This window comes from Terrapene carolina, unplaced genomic scaffold (genome assembly GCF_002925995.2).
Source record: "Terrapene carolina triunguis isolate 2854851 unplaced genomic scaffold, T_m_triunguis-2.0 Scaffold68, whole genome shotgun sequence".
In the NCBI taxonomy this organism is placed as follows: domain Eukaryota; kingdom Metazoa; phylum Chordata; order Testudines; family Emydidae; genus Terrapene; species Terrapene triunguis.
The window spans coordinates 20,535,009-20,553,581 of NW_020664419.1; the positions used below are offsets into that span (position 1 = coordinate 20,535,009).

At 41.9% G+C, this 18,573-nt stretch overlaps 1 protein-coding gene across 1 annotated transcript in view; it reads right to left on the reverse strand.

The window, feature by feature from the left end:
- ORC5 (origin recognition complex subunit 5) overlaps positions 1 to 18,573 on the reverse strand; it is a 138,820-nt gene that overhangs the window by 104,353 nt on the left and 15,894 nt on the right. Inside the window, exons 4-8 of the mRNA XM_029910799.1 lie at positions 16,983 to 17,057; positions 14,133 to 14,244; positions 12,969 to 13,099; positions 3,493 to 3,541; positions 2,500 to 2,590 (exon numbers count right to left, since the gene is read on the reverse strand). Of these exons, the coding sequence (XP_029766659.1) occupies positions 2,500 to 2,590; positions 3,493 to 3,541; positions 12,969 to 13,099; positions 14,133 to 14,244; positions 16,983 to 17,057 (458 nt within the window). The remainder of the gene's footprint in view (positions 1 to 2,499; positions 2,591 to 3,492; positions 3,542 to 12,968; positions 13,100 to 14,132; positions 14,245 to 16,982; positions 17,058 to 18,573) is intronic.

The window sequence follows — 18,573 nt, forward strand, 5'->3', positions numbered from 1 at the left end:
GAGGCTGGACATTATAGCAAAATTCTCCATGGGCAAATATGCTTTGGCTGTAATGGTGTCCAGAATGGCAGAGGCCCAAGGAGTGGGAAAGAGACAGGGTCCTGTTGGTTACTGACTGCACCTCGAGAAAGGAGTGCATCGTCCAAGTAGGGAGAGACTATTATTCCCATCTGACAAAGATGAGTTGCTACCGCCAAGGGCACTTTTGAAGACCCTTGGAGCAGTTGAAAGACCTAGGGTAGGATGCAGTATTGGTAGTAGTCTTTGCCGAGAATGAACTGCAGGAAACATGTGAGAGAAGGGTGCACAGCTATATGAAAGTATTTATTTTGAAGGTTGAGAGAGAGAGAGACCAACCCCCAGAGATCCAAAGAGAGAATGATCACTTCCAGGGTTACTAACCTGAATCACAGAGAGGATGAAGCTGTTCAAAGTCCTGAGATCTAAAATCAGTCTCCATCCTCCTCGTCTTGGGAACCCAAGTAGTACAGTACCTGGAGTAGAACCCTCCCCTGATAAAATCCAGTGGAACTGATTCAATCACCACAAAGACTGCAAGAGATTGTACTTCCTGTCTTAAGAGACCCTTGTGAGAATAGTCCCTGAAAAGGATTTAGCTTCCAGTTTTTAAAGGATGCCTTTTTGCCTCTAACCACTTCTTTTACTTTGTTGTTTAGCTATGGTGGCAATTTTTGGTCCTCTATGTTTTTAATGTGGGGGTATACATTTAATTTGAGCTTCTATTACGATGCTTTTAAAAAGTTTCCATGCAGCCTGCAGGCATTTCACTCTTGTGACTGTACATAATAATTTCCATTTAACTACCTTCCTCATTTGTGTGTAGTTCCCCTTTCTAAAGTTAAATGCTACTGTGGTGCTATTCCTTGGTATTTTCCCTCCCACAAGGATGTTAAATTTAATTATATTCTGGTCGCGATTACCAAGTGGTTCAGCTATATTCACCTCTTGGACCAGATCCTGTGCTCCACTTAGGACTAAATCAAGAATTACCTCTCCCCTTGTGGGTTCCAGAAATAGCTGCTTCAAGAAGCAGTCATTAATGGTGTCTAAAAACTTCATCTCAGAATCCTATACTGAGGGACTGCGGATATCCCCCATTATGATGGAGTTTTCTACCTCTATAGCCTCTCTAATCTCCTGCAGCATTTCACAATCACTATCACCATCCTGGTCAGGTGGTCGGTAGTATTTTCCTATTGCTATACTCTTATCATTCAAGCATGGAATTTCTATCCATAGACATTCTAAGGTACAGTTTGATTCATTTAAGAGTTTCTCTATTTGACTCTATGCTTTCTTTCATATATATAGTTCCACACCCGCACCAGCACCACCTAATGTGTCATTCTCATGTATGTTGTACCCTGGTATTACCATATCCCAAATAAAAAGTTGATCAAGAATTTAATTCACCACCACCCACCCACCTATACATTCTTAATGCTATTTAAAAATAAAATAATCCCATGAAGAGAAGAAGGTTTTTGTTCCATAAAAGCAGGAGGTGAAGGAAAGAAAGGAACTATGGGTCAATGATGGTGCAGTGGATTTATAAACCTTGCCCCAATAAGATGGTTTTGAGGAGCTTGTGTGTTGCCTCTCATATTTATAGTACCTTAAAGAATTCTGAGGTTTGCATAGTAAGAGATGAATGATACAGTGTGGAACTTCAGAGGCAATTTTTAAAAGAGAAGACAATTTCAGTTATCCTCATATTATGGTGATGGATTTCCATGTTTAAGAGGTTATGAATTATTGAAAAGCACCCTATAATTTTTTCTCTATCTCCTACCAAATCAAATTATGGGATTTATTGGATTATAAGCATGTTTAAAAGAGGTTTTCATTTTTGTAAATTAAAATGTAAATCAATAATAAAACCCCAACACTGAAAAAACCTACCCATTAAGTATACCAAAAATTAAAGACTATAGAACAAGAGAGGACACTTGAGTCATACTTAACACATCCAATGATAGCAGAAACACCTTACCCATGTCTGACCTTTGTTATAAAAGGGAGGAGCTGCTGACAGAACATTATCCATAAGGGGCCCTCTCCTTTAGACTGCTCTCCCCCTACAGTCTGAATTGTTGTTGACTTTCCAGGCATGATGCAAAGTCCACCTGTTTGCCTTGGCATTGGAGAAGGACCAATCACATCTCCATTGGCGGAGGACTGTTTCAGTGTCTAGTTAATAAATAGTTTTATATGCTTTTTGCCTTAAAATCTACTTCACACATTAACTTAATAGTTTCATAAGGTCTTGTAAAAACACACTGTGAACACTTGTTTGTATTTTCCTATCTGAGACACACTAGTAAAAATAGTTGTAGTATTTTATGGCTGCAAAGAAACTGATGTTAAAAGAAAAAGGAAGAGTCAATCTGGCAGGAAGAAATACTACTTACCACATATATGACATTTTAAGTAAGGCTTTTGAGAGGCACATGGCTAAAAATAAAAAGGAACACTTACCTGGATATTTCCCGGAGATAAACAGTCTGCATTGCTTTCTTCAAATGAGATTCAATATTTTTCCAGAGTCGACGTGTGTCACGTTCATTTGCTGCATAGAGCAAAAATCAGCTTTGTTAGTGTAAATTCTGAAAAAGTGTTTAACCTATAGAAGAGTGGAATTCAATTGAATAGCTGAATAGAGTCAGACACAAAATAATCAGTTAGAGGAGGGGAAAGTGCTTGGCAGCAGATTCCGTCTCATCTCCAACAAAACACTGACTAAAAGCTTGTTAGTCTGCTTCTGCTACAGTCCAAGTGTGTGCATTAAAACATTATAACATAGGAACAGTCATAGTGGGTCAGACCAAAGGTCCATCTAGCACAGTATCCTGTCTTCTGACACTGGCCAATGCCAGGTGCCCCAGAGGGAACAAACAGAACAGGTATTCACCTAGTGATCCATCCTCTGTCGCCCATTCCCAGCTTCTGACAAACAGAGGCGAGCACACCATCCCTGCCCATCCTGGCTAATAGCCATTGATGGACCTATGCTACATGAATTTATCTAGCTCTTTTTTTAACCCTGTCCCAGTCTTCTTACTCTCTTCTCATACGGAAGCCGTATTAGACGGTAAAAGCAACACTCCTGTGATTGGCAGAGTGAATGGAAAGTGGATCAAAGCCGGGGCACTCCAGAAGAGGCACAGGTTGAGCCCCACTGTTTCAAATGCGGACTGCTACTCAGGCCTGGTCTACACCTAGCTACGTCACTCACTGGTGTAAAAAATGTACACCACGAGAGACATAGTTAAGCTGGCCTAAGCCCTGACATACACACTGCTATGCTGATTAAAGAATTCTTCTGTCTAGCTACAACCTCTCGAGGGGGTGGATTTACTACAAAGATGGGAAAAACCTCTTCCCATTGCTGTAGCAAGTGTCTACACTACGGCAGTGTTGCTGCAGTGCTTGTAACGTAGAGACAGCCTAATAGAAAAGAAAAGCACTTACCTTCTCCTCTGACTACAGGTTCACAATATTTAGTAAAATTTAGTGCAGCCTGCAGAAAAAGACAGAAAATTGACAATGTATTAGACATGGTCAGTCTATACTGTACAGCATCTAACACACATCTGGGTGATGTAAAGTGAATAAAAATATGTTTCAACTACTAATTATGGCATTTTGCTTCCAAGGTTTTCACTCTGACTTAGGTCATAATGTTTCACAGTGTAATATCCACGTATACAAACATAAAGATGATATTCACAACAAAAGCAAAGACAAACTTCCACAAAATCTTTTCACTATAGTATATTGATTTAAAAAAAAAAAAAAAAAAACAACAAACTTTCAATACAGCAACTGTATCTTTTTAAACCAGTAGTGCAGAAAGTAACTTACTGAAGACAACTTTATTTCCTTCACCCTTTTTTTGTTAAAACTCACTGTTTCATCAGTGCTGCAAATATGTTCAATAATACATTATATTTACATGCAAATACAGAGAAGAAATGATAAAAATCAATTTTCAGAAACCCTTCTTCCACTTTCAAATAAACTATTTTTGCTTAAGATGAAAATTATTTGTTCTACTCTACCTAGGCATCTAATAAATACTTTTCCCAATTTGGATAACCCTATGAAGTTGGATATTTACTAATTGTGATGGGGTGGACTCCCCACACTAGCCCTGCAAGAGCTGAATTAAGCCAGGTAGGCCCAATCAGCTATTTAGGCTGGAGGCAGCTAATTAAGGACAGGCTCGCCTGTATAAAGCCTGGTAGCTGGCTGCAGAAAGGGGAGCTGCTGCTGGGAAAGGCTGCAGTCACTCCCCAGAAGGGGGCAAGTGCAAGCCAGCCAGCTAGATATGCAGGAAGAAGCCTAGAAAAACAGCAAGAGGTACGACTGTTGCTGATTGTTAAAGGGTTCTCGGGCTGGAACCCAGTGTTAAGTGTGGGCCTGGCTTCTCCTACCAGCCACCGGGGAGTGGCTAGGACAGAGGTGGGCAAACAACAGCCTGTGGGCCCCTCCCCTGCTGTTCCCCCTGCCCCGCAGCCTCAGTGCACCACGCCACCGGCGCAATGCTCTGGGCGGCCGGGCAGCGCAGCTGCAGAGCTGCTGCCTGACCTGGGTGCTCTGTGCTGCGCAGTGGCGTAGCTGGATTCAGCTGGGCGGCAGGGCTGTAGCGCCGCCAGCCACCGGTGCTCCAGGCAGCGCAATAAGGGAATAGGGAGCGGGGGAGGGGGGGTTGGATAAAAGGCAGGGGAGTTCAGGGTGGTGGTCAGGGTGTGGGGGTGTTGATAGAGGGCGGGGCAGTCAGAGGGCAAGGAACAGGGGGGTTTGAATGGGTGCAGGGGTCCCGGGGGCCAGTCAGGAAGGAGGGGGGTTGGATGGGGCGGCAGGGGGCAGGGGTTCTGGGGGCGGTCAGGGGACAGGGAGCAGGGGTATGTGGAGGGGCAGGGGCCCTGGGGGGGGGGGTTGTCAGGGGGCAAGAAGCAGGGGGGGATAGGGGGTGGGCCATGCCTGGCTGTTTGGGGAGGCACAGCCTCCCCTAACCGGTCCTCCATACAATTTCCGAAACTTGATGCGGCCCTCAGGCCAAAAAGTTTGCCCCCCGGGGCTAGGGCACTGGAGACACCAGTCAGACCGCAGGTCTGGAAAAAAACTGTGAATTCCCCAGAAGGAGAGGACTTTAGTGGCCTGGCCAGAGGGCCAAGCCACACAGAGGAAGCTGCAGACCCAGGAGTGAGTAGGGCAGCAGAGCGAGACAAGGTGGGAGAAAACCATTGTGGAGGGAGAGTGCAAGCTGGCAGAGCTAATCCCCAGGATGGCCAGCAGGAGGTGCCATTTGTGGCGAGTGGACCCTGTGACGCTTACTTAGAATTTTGTAATACAGCAACCTTCCCAACTAATGACTTTGCCCCCATATCTTTAGAAAGCTCTGTGCAGCTATGCAGCATTTACAGTAATACCTAGACAACCACATACTGATTTCAATACAGCTTCAAAACCATAATATTTAGTGATACAAAAAATCATATACACATTTACAGCAGTAAAAAGTAGCATGCATTAATCTAAATTCTATTATATGTAGAGTAGTTCAGAAACTTATAAAATATTTATACTAATCTACATCAACACATGCCATACAAAAGACCTTTCACATACGAAAGCCTGTAGGACTGGGTCCTGAAACCCTTACAGACAGTATCTTTATTCACATTGAGTAGACCAGTTGATGACTTCGGGACTACTCCCATTAGCAAAGTTACTCAAGAACAGTGGTACCCAAACTTTTCTTGTCATGCACCCTGCTTACCAGTAATGGAATCAGCGCCGTATTATTGCCTAGGCTGGCAAATTTTCAGGGGCGGAAGCTCCCCTCTGCGCCCCGCCCCCCTGCTCCAGCTCACCTCCACCTCCTCTGCAAGCGCGCCACGGCGTCCTGTTTCTCTCCCCTCTCAGCGCTCGCGCCGCGAAACAGCTGTTTCGCAGGGCAGAGAGGGAGGGAGGGGGAACGCCACGCGCTGGGGGAAAGAGGCGGGGCCAGGGATTTGGGGAAAGGATCCAATAGGGGAAGGGAGGGGGCGGAGACTTTGGGGATGGGATTGGAATGGAGGTGGGAAAAGGGCGGAGTCGGGGCAGCAATTATTTCCCGGCCTAGGGGCAGCAAAATTATTAATCTGCCACTGAATGGAATCTGTCTGTGCTACTCCCTCCCCCCATCCATTACTGCACAGCCAAGGCTTCCTCAGTACAGGAGCTTGGGCTGTTGGTGGAGCAGGGGGTGGAACTGAGGATGCGGGAGAAACTGGGGCTAGAGGCAGAGCTGGCCTGGGAGCAGAGAGGGAATGAGGGCCGAGCTGCGGCAGGGGGCCAAATGGGGCTGGGTGGTACTCCCTCCCATCCATGGGGGCTGGCCTGGGCCCTGCCATGCCCCCCGAATGTTCCTCTGTGCCCCTCTGGGGGGTTGCCCCACAGTTTGGGGACCATTGCTCAAGAACATACGTCTGCAGGACTCGGCCCCTCAAACTTGAATGACCTAACTACTATAGCAAATCCTTTCAAGCATACTGCATCTACTTTTACACTTTTTACCTATAAAGTTTAGCTCTGGTGCTGTTGCTGGGGATCCTGGCAGAGCAGGAAGTCTGCCCCATTCCCATGGGGCTGTTTGAGTGCCACACAAGTGGAATGTTTCTTGGCCTCCCCATTTCCTCTCTTCTCCCTATCAACTATCCCTCTTTTTCCTATGGAGAAAGGGAAGTTGACTCAAGCCATACACTCCTTCTCTCAAGCCCTGGAGAGATATCACACACACGGAACTTAAGGTTTCAAAGAGCCAGCCAGGCTCAGGCTCTAATCTAAAATTAACACAAATCTAAGTGGATTTTTAAGGGAAAAAAGGCTGCTACAAAAAGAAGCCTGTATCCTGCAGTTTGTTGCACTGAGAGGTAGAGAATTAGGAATAAAAACTTCAGTAACAGCACAAGATCACAAGTCTAGCCTGTCTCCAAGTTCGTAGGGAAGACTAGGAAAAACACTGTACAGACTGCTGGACATACCTAGTTCTAGGGAAACTAGCTGGGTAGTATGTGAGGCAGTTCTACTCCTATTTTCACGACTCTTCTTTCTTCTTAGCCAGCCTTGTTTGTGCACTATTGGTCACTTTTACTTCTAAGTTATGGTAATTTTTACAGAATAATTAAATGACTGTACCGCAAGTGTTTGCACTGCTTAACATTTATTTTCAGTATGCTGCACCTTTTAATAGGATGCAAGAGAACAAACATTAAAGATACCCTGGATTATTTTTCTCTGGTGCATTTAAAATTGCAGCGTCTGGTTATCAAAACTAACAGAAAAATTATATTTTCAGCAAGATCCTGTGTATGCTGGTGTTGTATCTTGACTATTTTGTTGCTCCCACTGATTTCTTACTCCCACTCACCAAGAGTTACATACCTAGCTTGATGACCAGGAAAATAACTTATTAGGTGCCATCCATAAAGTGTCTAGGTGTCAATAAAAACCTACCACTTAACATACTAAGTAATGTTTAAATACAGTGTGCATGTGTGTTTAAATAAGAATATGAAACTTAATACATCAGAAAGTAAAAAAAATAAACACATTAAGTGGCTTCATACTCTAATATTACAGTGAAAAGCCACTCTTTGAACAGCCCATTTAACAATCTTGTGAACAGGGTAGTAGGTTTTTCTTTTTTAAAGGGAACATACACATGTAATTTATCGTCATTATATGTAACATGATGAGAACTGAAAAGAGGATAATGACAAATCCTTTATACTAATTTTTATTTATATATTCTTAAGAAAAAGACCGCTTCTAACTTGACTTTACGCTCTAGCATGAATCTTCTGCATTTTGTCTTGCTGAGTTTTCAATTTTTATCAGTGAAACATACATAGTACACAATAGTTTACTAAGACCGCTATATGTACAGATATGGGGGAAAAAAAGACGGGGTTGTGATCTTGATCCTTTTAGCTACTATTGTCTATACTACTTTAGCTCATTTGAGTTTTGAGATCATTGCATGGTTAAAGATCAAGGGCATGTCTTCACTACCCGCCGATCCGGCGGGTAGCAATCGGTCTATCGGGGATCGACTTACCGCGTCTAGTGAAGACGCGGTAAAATCGATCCCTGATCGCTCTGCCGTCGACTCCGGAAATCCACCTCGGCAAGAGGCGGCAGCGGAGTCGGCAGCAGCGCGGCAGCAGTCGACTTTCCCGCGTCCTCACCGCCAGGTAAGCCGACCTAAAATACTCAACTTCAGCTACGGTATTCACGTAGCTGAAGTTGCGTATCTTAGGTCGGACCCCCGCTGTAGTGTAGACCCAGCCCAAGAGACCTGTATACAACAAAGCCCCATCATCTCTTATTTCTTTATTAATTCAAGTTATGCAATCAGAACCACTGAAATTGTATAAAGACAAGTCATGCTCCTTGGCAGTAACCAAGAAGTAGTTTATTACTGAACAAGTACCCACTGATTTGATATTTCATAGGTTAGATGAAAGTCAAAATGTAGAGATTCAAAAATTAAATGATTAAGTGCATTTTGAAATAAACCCCTCATTTTATACTTTGTCTGAATTGGGCAGATCATGAACTTGAACCTGTCTCTCCCACATCCTAGGTGAGTGCCTACACCTTCCCTCTCTAAACTTGAAAGGTCTTGGTTTTGTCCTGATAGAGAACTGCAAACATATTTTTGTGGGATAGGAAAAAAGGTTTCCCACCCAGCTCTACTTTAGTCAGCCAAAATCTCCGCTCTGCCTAGCTTAGCTATTAGCCAATTCAGTTTTATGCAGAATAAAGATGGCCTTCCTGCCTTTACTCAGTGATTTTTACAGTGAAACTGGTGTCGTGGGGAGGGGAAGGAAGAAGGCAATATGGGGAAAAAACAAAAGCACTATCTCTTCCCCCTCCCCCAACCCTGGTCAGAATTTGGGGATGGGGAGAGAAAAAAAAGAGGGGGAGGAGGAAAATTAACTGAAAGACCTGCATGGAAGACGTCTTGCTACTTTTACCAATTCAGAAATTAAGCTTGATTGTCAAGCATTAAAGATACAGCATACATCATTTATATTTAGATTTTTAATCTATAAAAATCTGAAAGCCAAGTAGAAGTGTAAAAATTCCATATCCAAAGCAAAGGAGCATGTGGGTATCTTGGGAACACTGAAGTAGACAGACAATTGAATGAAGCATACATTTCCTAAAAACCCAAGTCTGCCATGCAGATCATGATCTGATCTCACTCCTTGAACAATTAAATCCGTTTTAATAGCGATACAGACAGAATTAAAGCTTTCTATATTTTAACATGTATTCATTATTCCATTAACTAGCTTAGAACACTATACCGTAAGCCATCGTTTACATCAGCTTTTGTGAAATTCAGTGGTTTTCCCATATTCTGTTCAAAATAAGTGTGTATGCACATATATGTAAACTTATCTGAATACAAACTAATTCAATCAAATAATCAGTTTTGCTGAAGTCAAGAATTTCAACTTTTATTACAGAAGTCACTGTCAGATAAAATAAAACATTTCTTTACCTGTTTGCTTTTCACTTTCTCAGCTTGGACAATGGTAACAGAATAATCAGTTTCATTTTTAAATTATAGTAAATTTCACTTTCAGATCCTCTGTGCACTGCTGCAATGTTTGGGTTATCTGTTTCTATTAGAATTTTTAGTAGGAGTATGGAGACCTTTACAGAACTGAGGACCAGTAGAAAAGCTTTTGGATCAAATTTAGAAACCATGTTTCTATAAAACTATGCACCAGATGTAGGCTGAAGTAAGTGTGTTAATTGCCTCCTATGTACTGCTTTTTTTTCCATGTGAAAATTTACATTTTCATTCTCTACACAATACAGAAGTTTTGCATTTAATTTCCAGTGGAAACAAAGGCAGTTTTCTTCACTGTAAAACTGCCTTTATGAAGTCATGCTGCTTTCTCTCATCCACTGTTTTAATCAATGTTCATTTAAAACAAACAACATACAGTTAAACTACAATTGTTAGAGGCTATCAGGCAGATTATCTGCCTGATATGCTTCCAAACTATGCAGTGTGTCTAGAAGTAAGAGGATAAGGCTGGACGTCAGGACTCATGGGGTCTGCTGCCTGCTCTCCTAATGACTCACATTGCCTGAGCAAGTCATTTGGGCCCAATTTTTCAAAGTGTCCACTAATTTGGGATGCCTTTATACATAGCTGCTTGACTTGAATGTTACATTCAGAGGCATCGAGCACTCATGACTCCAACTGATATTACCTGAATAATCCATTACATATTCAAAACTTGAGGCATGCATAATTAGTGGACTCTTAAAAACGTTTGGCTTTTACTTGCTATACTAGCTACGGTACTTAACATGGATGTTATGAGATTTAATGTTTTAAGGCTCAGGTGCACCAGTTTATTGCAAGTGCAAGCAAGAAGTCTGGAACTTCCCTCAGTGACCCTCGGCTAAGGAAGCCCTCAAGACAGTTAAGTCCAAAGCAGACTGCAAAGAGTTACAAAGGGCTCTCTCAAAAATGGGTGACTGGGCAACAAAATGGCAGGTGAAATTCAAATTTGATAAATGCAAACTAGAAAACAATCTCAACTCTACATATACAGTAACTCCTCACTTTAAGTTGTCCCAGTTAAGGCTGTTTCGTTGTTACGTTACTGATCAATCAGGGAACATGCTCATTTAAAGTTGTGCAATGCTCCACTCTTGTGTTGTTCGGCTGCCTGCTTTCTCCACAGCTGGCAGCTTCCCCACGCCCCCCTCTCCCCACAGTGCCGCCCGCCCGATCAGTGCCTTCCCCTTCCTCCCCCCCCGCCTGAGGCAATCAGCTGGCTTGCGGCGTTTCGGGGGCAGGAGGGAAGGGGGAAGGAGTGAGGACTCAGCGTGCAGGCTCCCCCTCCCTCCCCAACGCCGCAAGCCAGCTGATTGGCCTGGGCAGGGGGGGAGGGAAGGGGAGCCTGCATGCCAAGTCCTCGCTCCTCCCCCCTCCCTCCTGCCCCCTAAACATCGCAAGCCAGCCGACTGCCCAGGCAGGAGGGAGGGGAGAGGAGCGAGGACTCAGCATGCAGGCTCCCCCTCCCTCCTGCCAGCAGCAATCAGCTGGCTTGCGATGTTTAAGGGGCAAGTCAAGGATGGGGGTTGGGGGAAGGCGGGGAGTGGGCGGGCTGGGGGTTGAGCCCCCCCACCCTACCCCTGGTGCTTGCAGAGTAGGGGAAGCTGCCGTTGCTGCACAATATGCTTCTCCTAGCCTACAGCACCTTCTGCCTCCTTGCCTGCCTCATCTCCAGTGCCAGTGGGCTGTGCCTGTGTAGGATAAGGCAGGGGCACCTCCCAACTATAGTACTGTATGTACAGTATGTTTGTAAACACACAGCACGTACACACTACTCCCCTCCACCCCCCACCCCCCCTCGCGTAGTTTTTTATTACTTTTTTAAAATTTTTTTTTTTCGCCTAAAAAAAAAAAAAAAAATTCCCTGGAACCTAACACACACACAAACACACACCCATTTACATTAATTCTTGTGGGGAAAATTGGATTCGCTTAACATAGTTTCACTTAAAGTTGCATTTTTCAGGAACATAACTACAACATTAAGTGAGGAGTTACTGTAAAATGACGGGGTCTAAATTAGCTGTTATCACTCAAGAAAGAGATCTTGGTTGGAGTCATTGTAGATAGTTCCCTGAAAACATCCACTCAATCTGCAGCAGGAGTCAAAAAAGCTAACAATGTTGCGAATCCTTAGCAAAGGGATAGAGAAGACAGAAAATATATTGCTCTATATAAATTCATGGTACGCCCATATCTTGAATACTGTGTGCAGATGCAGTGGCACCATCTCAAAAAAGGTATTAGAATTGGAAAAGGTACAGAAAAGGGCAACAAAAATGATTAGGAGTATGGAACCGCTTCCATATGAAGACAGATTAATGAAACTGGGACTTTTCAGCTTGGAAAAGAGACGACTAAGGGGAGGGATATGATTGAGGTCTATAAAATCATGACTGGTGTGGAAAAAGTAAAAAAGGACGTGTTATTTACTCCTTCTCACAACACAAGAACTAGGGGTCACCAAATGAAATTAATAGGCAGCAGGTTTAAAACAACAAAAGGAAGTATTTCTTCACACAACACTGTCAACCCGTGGAACTCCTTGCCAGAGGATGTTGTGAAGGCCAAGACTATAACAGGGTTAAAAAAAGAACTAGATTAAATTCATTAATAGATGAAATTCATTACTGATTATTCTGTTAAATAGTCATGGAGTATCACAAAGTAACCACCGTGCAATATCCTTGCTTTGCAGTGTGTGGTTTACATCAATAGAAGATAATTCTGTATCATGGTAATGCAAATATTTCACAATATCAGGATGTCACATTGATTATTTGGTGTGTGACTCTATTCAACTATTCAAAGTTGAATTCCACTCTTCTATAGGTTAAACACTTTTTTAGAGTTTACACTAACAAAGCTATTTTTGCTGTATTCAGCAAATGAACATGACACACATCGACTCTGGAAAAATAGTGAATCTCATTTGAAGAAAGCAATGCAGACTGTTTATCTCTGGGAAATATCCAGGTAATCATCCCTTTTCATTTTTAGCCATCCCCCTCTCAAAAGCCTTACTTAAAATGTCAAATAGGTGGCAAGTAGCATTTCTTCCTGCCAGACTGACTTTTCCTTTTTCTTTTAACATCTGTTTCTTTACAGCCTTGGTGAGGTCTTCCTTGGAGACAAGACTGGTACAGGCCCCCAGGGATATGAGGACACCCATACCTCATTAACTGATTTAAACTAGCCCAGGACCTTTTGATGCAATATGCTTATGACATGCTCTCTATCCAGACTGAACAATAAATCTAGCCTTTGAGATTTTGGACAAGAAAAATAAATCTAGAGGATCCCTCACCAGATGTCGAAGCTCTTTCAAGTCCCTGCAGACTGTGTAGAAGACACCAAGAAGAATATTAATGTACGCAGCATAGAAATCAGCAGAATATTCTGGAGGATGATAATGGGACAGAATCTTTTGTAGATTTCCTGTTTGGATATAAACAAGTTTGATTTTTTTTTTCCAAAAAGCTGGCGATTGCCTTATTGTACTAATCATATTTTAAAAATTAAGTGCAGCACAAGCCAAACAATGATATCAGCTGTACCACAGAACCCAAAACAACATCAAAAAGAAAACCCTATCAGTAGGGGTAACAGAACCAAAAATGGTCTGGTTGCCTCAACATAAAAAAAATAAAAAAAATAAAATAAAAAAAAAAAGCCAACCCACACACCTAAACTTACACACCATCACAACACTAAATCACACTAACTTTACTGACAACTAATTACAAGAAAAGTTTTAAACAATATGCTGCCAAAATGGCAAAGGATATAGAAACAGTCTCGACATCTACAGCTAACCACAGCTGTGGGGGAGAAATTCAGATCTCCAAAGATACTCTTGTACTTCCATCAGCTGGCTGAGCTCTTCCTATGAGGGCCATGTGCATCTCACGAATGGGGATCCCCAGAAACAATTCTTAAAGAAATAAAATGGGATTTCTAGTCATAATGGAGGAGGTAGATTGGGCTTTGCAGACTAAAGTGGCATAATAGTTAAGGGGTGGTATGTTCTCAGACTGCATGCAAAAGCAAAATGTGTGATGGGTGTTCCCTAGAGGAAAATGGAAGACAGGAGAAGGCTGGAGTCTCTGACCCTGCTGTGTAGTTCACTAGTTAGCATGCAGGGTGTGGTTTGAGACAGGGGATCCATATTGGAAATCTAGATGAATATGAGGGAGGGAGTCTCTGAATCCTAAGTACAGGGTGATTGGGAATATAGAGCTTGTAATTTTACCAAAGCCACTATAGTTATTAAAAAAAACAAAACACTGCCTTCTGGATTCTAGTAACCAGCATACACAACTGTCACATTTTCTAACTGATTTAAAGCTGAAGCTTCAACCTACTCTCACTGCTTAACAAAAAACTAAGTGTTTGAAATGCTTAGATGGAAAGTCCTTTATGCAAAGTACTAATATTATTCATTCAACAACAAAAAAGTAGATTAAATTACCTATGCTGTAGTCAGGAAAATACAAGGTGAATGGCTCCAAGCATCCAGTGTTTGGACGAAACAGTTCCCACACAATTTCACTAAGGAAAATAACAGTGACATTTCTGTCTGTCTGTAAGAGAGAAAGAGGGAAAAGGTCACCTTGCATGTTAAAATATTAATCAGAAGAACGATTGTTAGGATTTTTCATTTGAAGAATTTCATCAAATTTAGTGTTTAACAAATTATTAGCATATTAATAAGTCTTTTGGTGGCCTAATCAAGGAGCTCATACATTTGCAGATTTTCATAATTATCTGGGATTCCTGTATATCTCTTGCCATTTAATTGACATTTAAGCTACTAGAGACCTGGGGTACCAGGCAATATGAAGTTGCTTCCCTTCCCAAAATTAAGCCAACATTTCACTTCAATAATTAAATCCAGAATTTCATTAGGAGATTGTATAGTAAGAGTTGAGGAGGTAAAGGAGGACCAATATTTTGTGAAGGGAACACACTTCAGGCTTAATTTATAAAGGTCATCTGACTCATGCCACTACAAAGTTAGCTCTGTACTTAATTGATTGCTTTGCAATCTTAAACGTGGTTATGACTGGTAAGTAACTATACCATCACTTCAGCAAAGTCTGTGGCAATATGCAAGGTCCAACTTAATATTAAGTTGGGTCTATAGGTAACAAATTCCTTATTTTTCATATGGAAATATTCTTCTTTTACACAGTTCCCACAATTTATTTAAGAATGAGAAAAATATTTCTGATGTCCCATTTATTTTTTTTTTTAAATATCTGAGAGCTTACAAAGAGAAAAAACAGGCCAGCGTATTCACATTTTATAATATACAATTTTAATAGAATGCGCAATTCCATTATTCCACACGTCCTTGGGGGGGTCATCTTCATCTATCATTACTGTTAGGAAAGATTTTGCTCAGTGAACAAAGACTACATGCGTCTGACGAAGTAGGTATTCACCCATGAAAGCTTATGCTCCAATACATCTGTTAGTCTTTAAAAAGCAACAGAGTCCTGTGGCATCTTTAAGACTACATGGTTAAGGTAAACCGATCAATCCTCAAAATATTCTGGAGCTTATACCATACAAATATAATGCTACATTCTTTAATCTCTGCAGGTCTTTTTGCAACTGTACTATAAACTCAGCAGTAAAGAGCGATGCCTTCAAGTATGGTTCTTCCGTGAAGAGATTTCAGAGTTTTGAAGCAGCCCATAAGTTTAAAAGTAAAAAAAAGCTTGTTTCCTTAGGTTACTTCCACAATATAAAAATCACCAGAAATTAAGAACCACTGATGTGAGTAAACAACAGAAAAGTAAAGTAGTGTGGCACATGGATTCCAGAAAGTGCAACAGAATACTGGCACATAGATTATCAGAAAAAGCATAGAGCACACAGTTCTTCCTTACATACATTGCTGTTTCTTGGTAGCTTCAAAAATAATAAAACAGATTTACAATAGGCTGATGTGTAATGATTCAGGATACAGTTTCCATCTTGCACAAAGATATATTCTTTAAGGAAAAGGTGAAACAACCTATTTATTTTCCAGTGCTTATGAATCACCTAAATATTGCCCCATCACAGGCAAGAGGATTGATATGCTTCTCTAATCAACCTCTACTGCTGCAAATTAATCAGCAATTAAAAAAAAAAATATTAAAATGTAAATCACCACATTTTTCATTTATTTTACACAAGGTCTTTGAACAAGTTATTTGCTAAGAAAACATGAGGCAGAAAGTGAATGACACTGACACGCACCCACAGAAGTGTCTTGCCACCAAGATCAACATATAGCTACAAACTGCCCCATCCACTAACTCAAGCACATCAAGATGCTACAGCTTTCCACCGCCAGTGGAAAAGTCACTTTCACAAAACAACACAGCCCAACAGACAACGGAAAGGCTCCCACTAACTTCAATGGGCTTTAACTCAAGTCCAGTCCTTTCCTAAATCAGAAGCAAGAGCAGCGGAAAAATATATTCTGTTCCGATCCCAAACAAAATCCCAAAAGAGTAACGCCTTTGCCATATTGCAACAGGGTAGACTCTTAAGAGGCTGTCACACACACACCAAAAGTCAGAGAGCCCCTGCTAGTGATGAAAACAGGGCTAGCCATAATTGCATAACCAATGTTCCAAGAGTCCCTGCACCAGTCTCCAGGAGGGCCATCACAAAGGGTTCTCAGACACTGTTGGAGAAATTGCAAGAAAACAAACACCTGGGAATGTGGTTCATCTGTCCAACCCCACACTCGCTACACTTGGGTTTAGCTCCCACTAAAGCAGCTGTTTCAGGAGGGTTTGCACCCCCCACACAGCCAGTTGCCAAGCTTTAAGAGTGTGCTACCGTTTAACCAAAGACAGTAGGAACTGAGCTATGCTAAGTTTTTTTTCCAGTTAGAAGTTGCTCCTTATATAGCTTACAGTCCTTCCAAGATTTTATACTTGCTTTGGCAATTATTAAAAAACCTTGATGAAGAGTGGTAGAATAATCTCAAAGCAATACATATTTTAGAAGATGCAGTGTACAGTGGAAGCAGCTTCAAAAGAATGCATAAAAGAGCTGATTTACAGGACAACATATTATTAAATGGAATAAAACAGAGCACAAGAAGAAAGACCGTGATGTTTAAATTCTGATTTAAGTTCTGCCGCTGACCAAAATTCTGCAAAAAATTACAACTTTCAGAAGAAAAAAAAAAAGTTATACCCAAACTTCTCTAGGGAGTTCACTGGTAGTGAGACAGGGTATTAGATCATCTAGACAGTATTTATCTTTAACTTCTATGAAATATACATTAAAAATACTTTACTCAGTTACTTACCATTTCTTGTAGTCTAAGAAACCCTGGCAACATATTTGCCTCCATTTCCCTCAGCTGCTCTGCTTTATCCAGGACCTTTTAACAAACAAGGATTTTATTATATAGTCAACTTTATTCTGCCCTTTTATGTGGAATTTAAAAAAAAAAAAAAAAAACTTTCTAGTCCAGCTGATGGAGCCACATTTCACCCATACCTCTGGACGGCAAAGAAAGCTACTTAAGCAATAAGACACGAACAGAGCAAGTCTGGGGGATTACTGTTTCAAGGGTGATGGGAGCAGCCTTAGCAGTTCAGCCACCCAAGAAAAGTGATAACCCCCTAGAAACCAACTTTGTCATGACTTACGGCAGAAGTGACTTATCTGAGTATTATTCATAAAGCCATGACATCGGTAACGGCCAATTAAAAGCTCCATTTTTATCCAGCATTATGTTACTTCAAAAGATTTAAATATCCCATACATTATTAGGATATTACATTAATATGTTTATTATAAAAGAGAATAATTTTTTCCACCAAGATTACCTTTTACTAATAAATGTGTTTGAAAAAAATTAAGCAGTACCTCAATTTAGCTATCCTTCTGAGGTTCATAAAGAGATACTCCTGGGGAAATTCTGCATATCTGCGGATGCACAGAATTCCTCTGTCTCCCATAATTTTGTATTTTCCCACATAAAATCTATGTCGCCTAAGATGTGCTGCAGTTCTGCCTTTTGCCCACCAGAGGCCACTGGGGCACCAGAACAGCCAGCTGCCTTCATGATGGCTGTTCTAGCGCCACAGCAGCCTCTGGTGGGCAAAAGGCAGAACTGAAGCACTTTGGCAAAATGAATTTTATGAGGGAAAATACAAAAATTCTATGCTCAGTGCTGCAGAATTCCCACAGCAGGAGAAGTTCATCACAGCACCTGCCCACAGAGTGAGGTTAGGACAGAGTGGGGCACACAGGGCTGCTGGGGGGGGGGGGTGTCACAGACTGGGGTTCAGAAGGGCTAGTTGGGGGGACAGTCTGGAGAATGGGCTCAGCAGCTAGTGGGGTGACAGCGTTGAGCCTGGTGATGGGGAAGGGAGTCTACAGAGACCCAGGGGGATGAGGAATGCGGGGATGGGGCAGATGAGATTAACAATGGAAGAGGCTTGGGGTCAGCCAGAGTCTGCATGGGGGAGGCATCCCAACACCCTAACAATCCCTCCTCACCCCAAAGAAAAATCTCCTACCGACACCCAACACCCTCCAGGTTCACTCCAGACTCCCCCAAGCCTTTGCACTGCTTCTGACAGAGGCAGGAAATACAGTTCTGTATTGTAATTTAATTGAATTACACAAAGTTCTGTATTAATATGCCTAGTAAGAAATCTATTTGTCAAGTTACCAAAATAATTGAAACACCGAGGAGTCCTTATGGTACCTTAGAGACAAACAAATCGAAAGCTTATGCCCAAATAAATTTGTTAGTTTCAAAGTGCCACAAGGACTCCACGTTGTTTTTGCCGATACAGACTAACAGGCTTCCACTCTGAAACCTGTTAAAAAAATTGAAATGGGCACGATTATATTGCGTTATTTTGACAAATAAAAATGCAGAA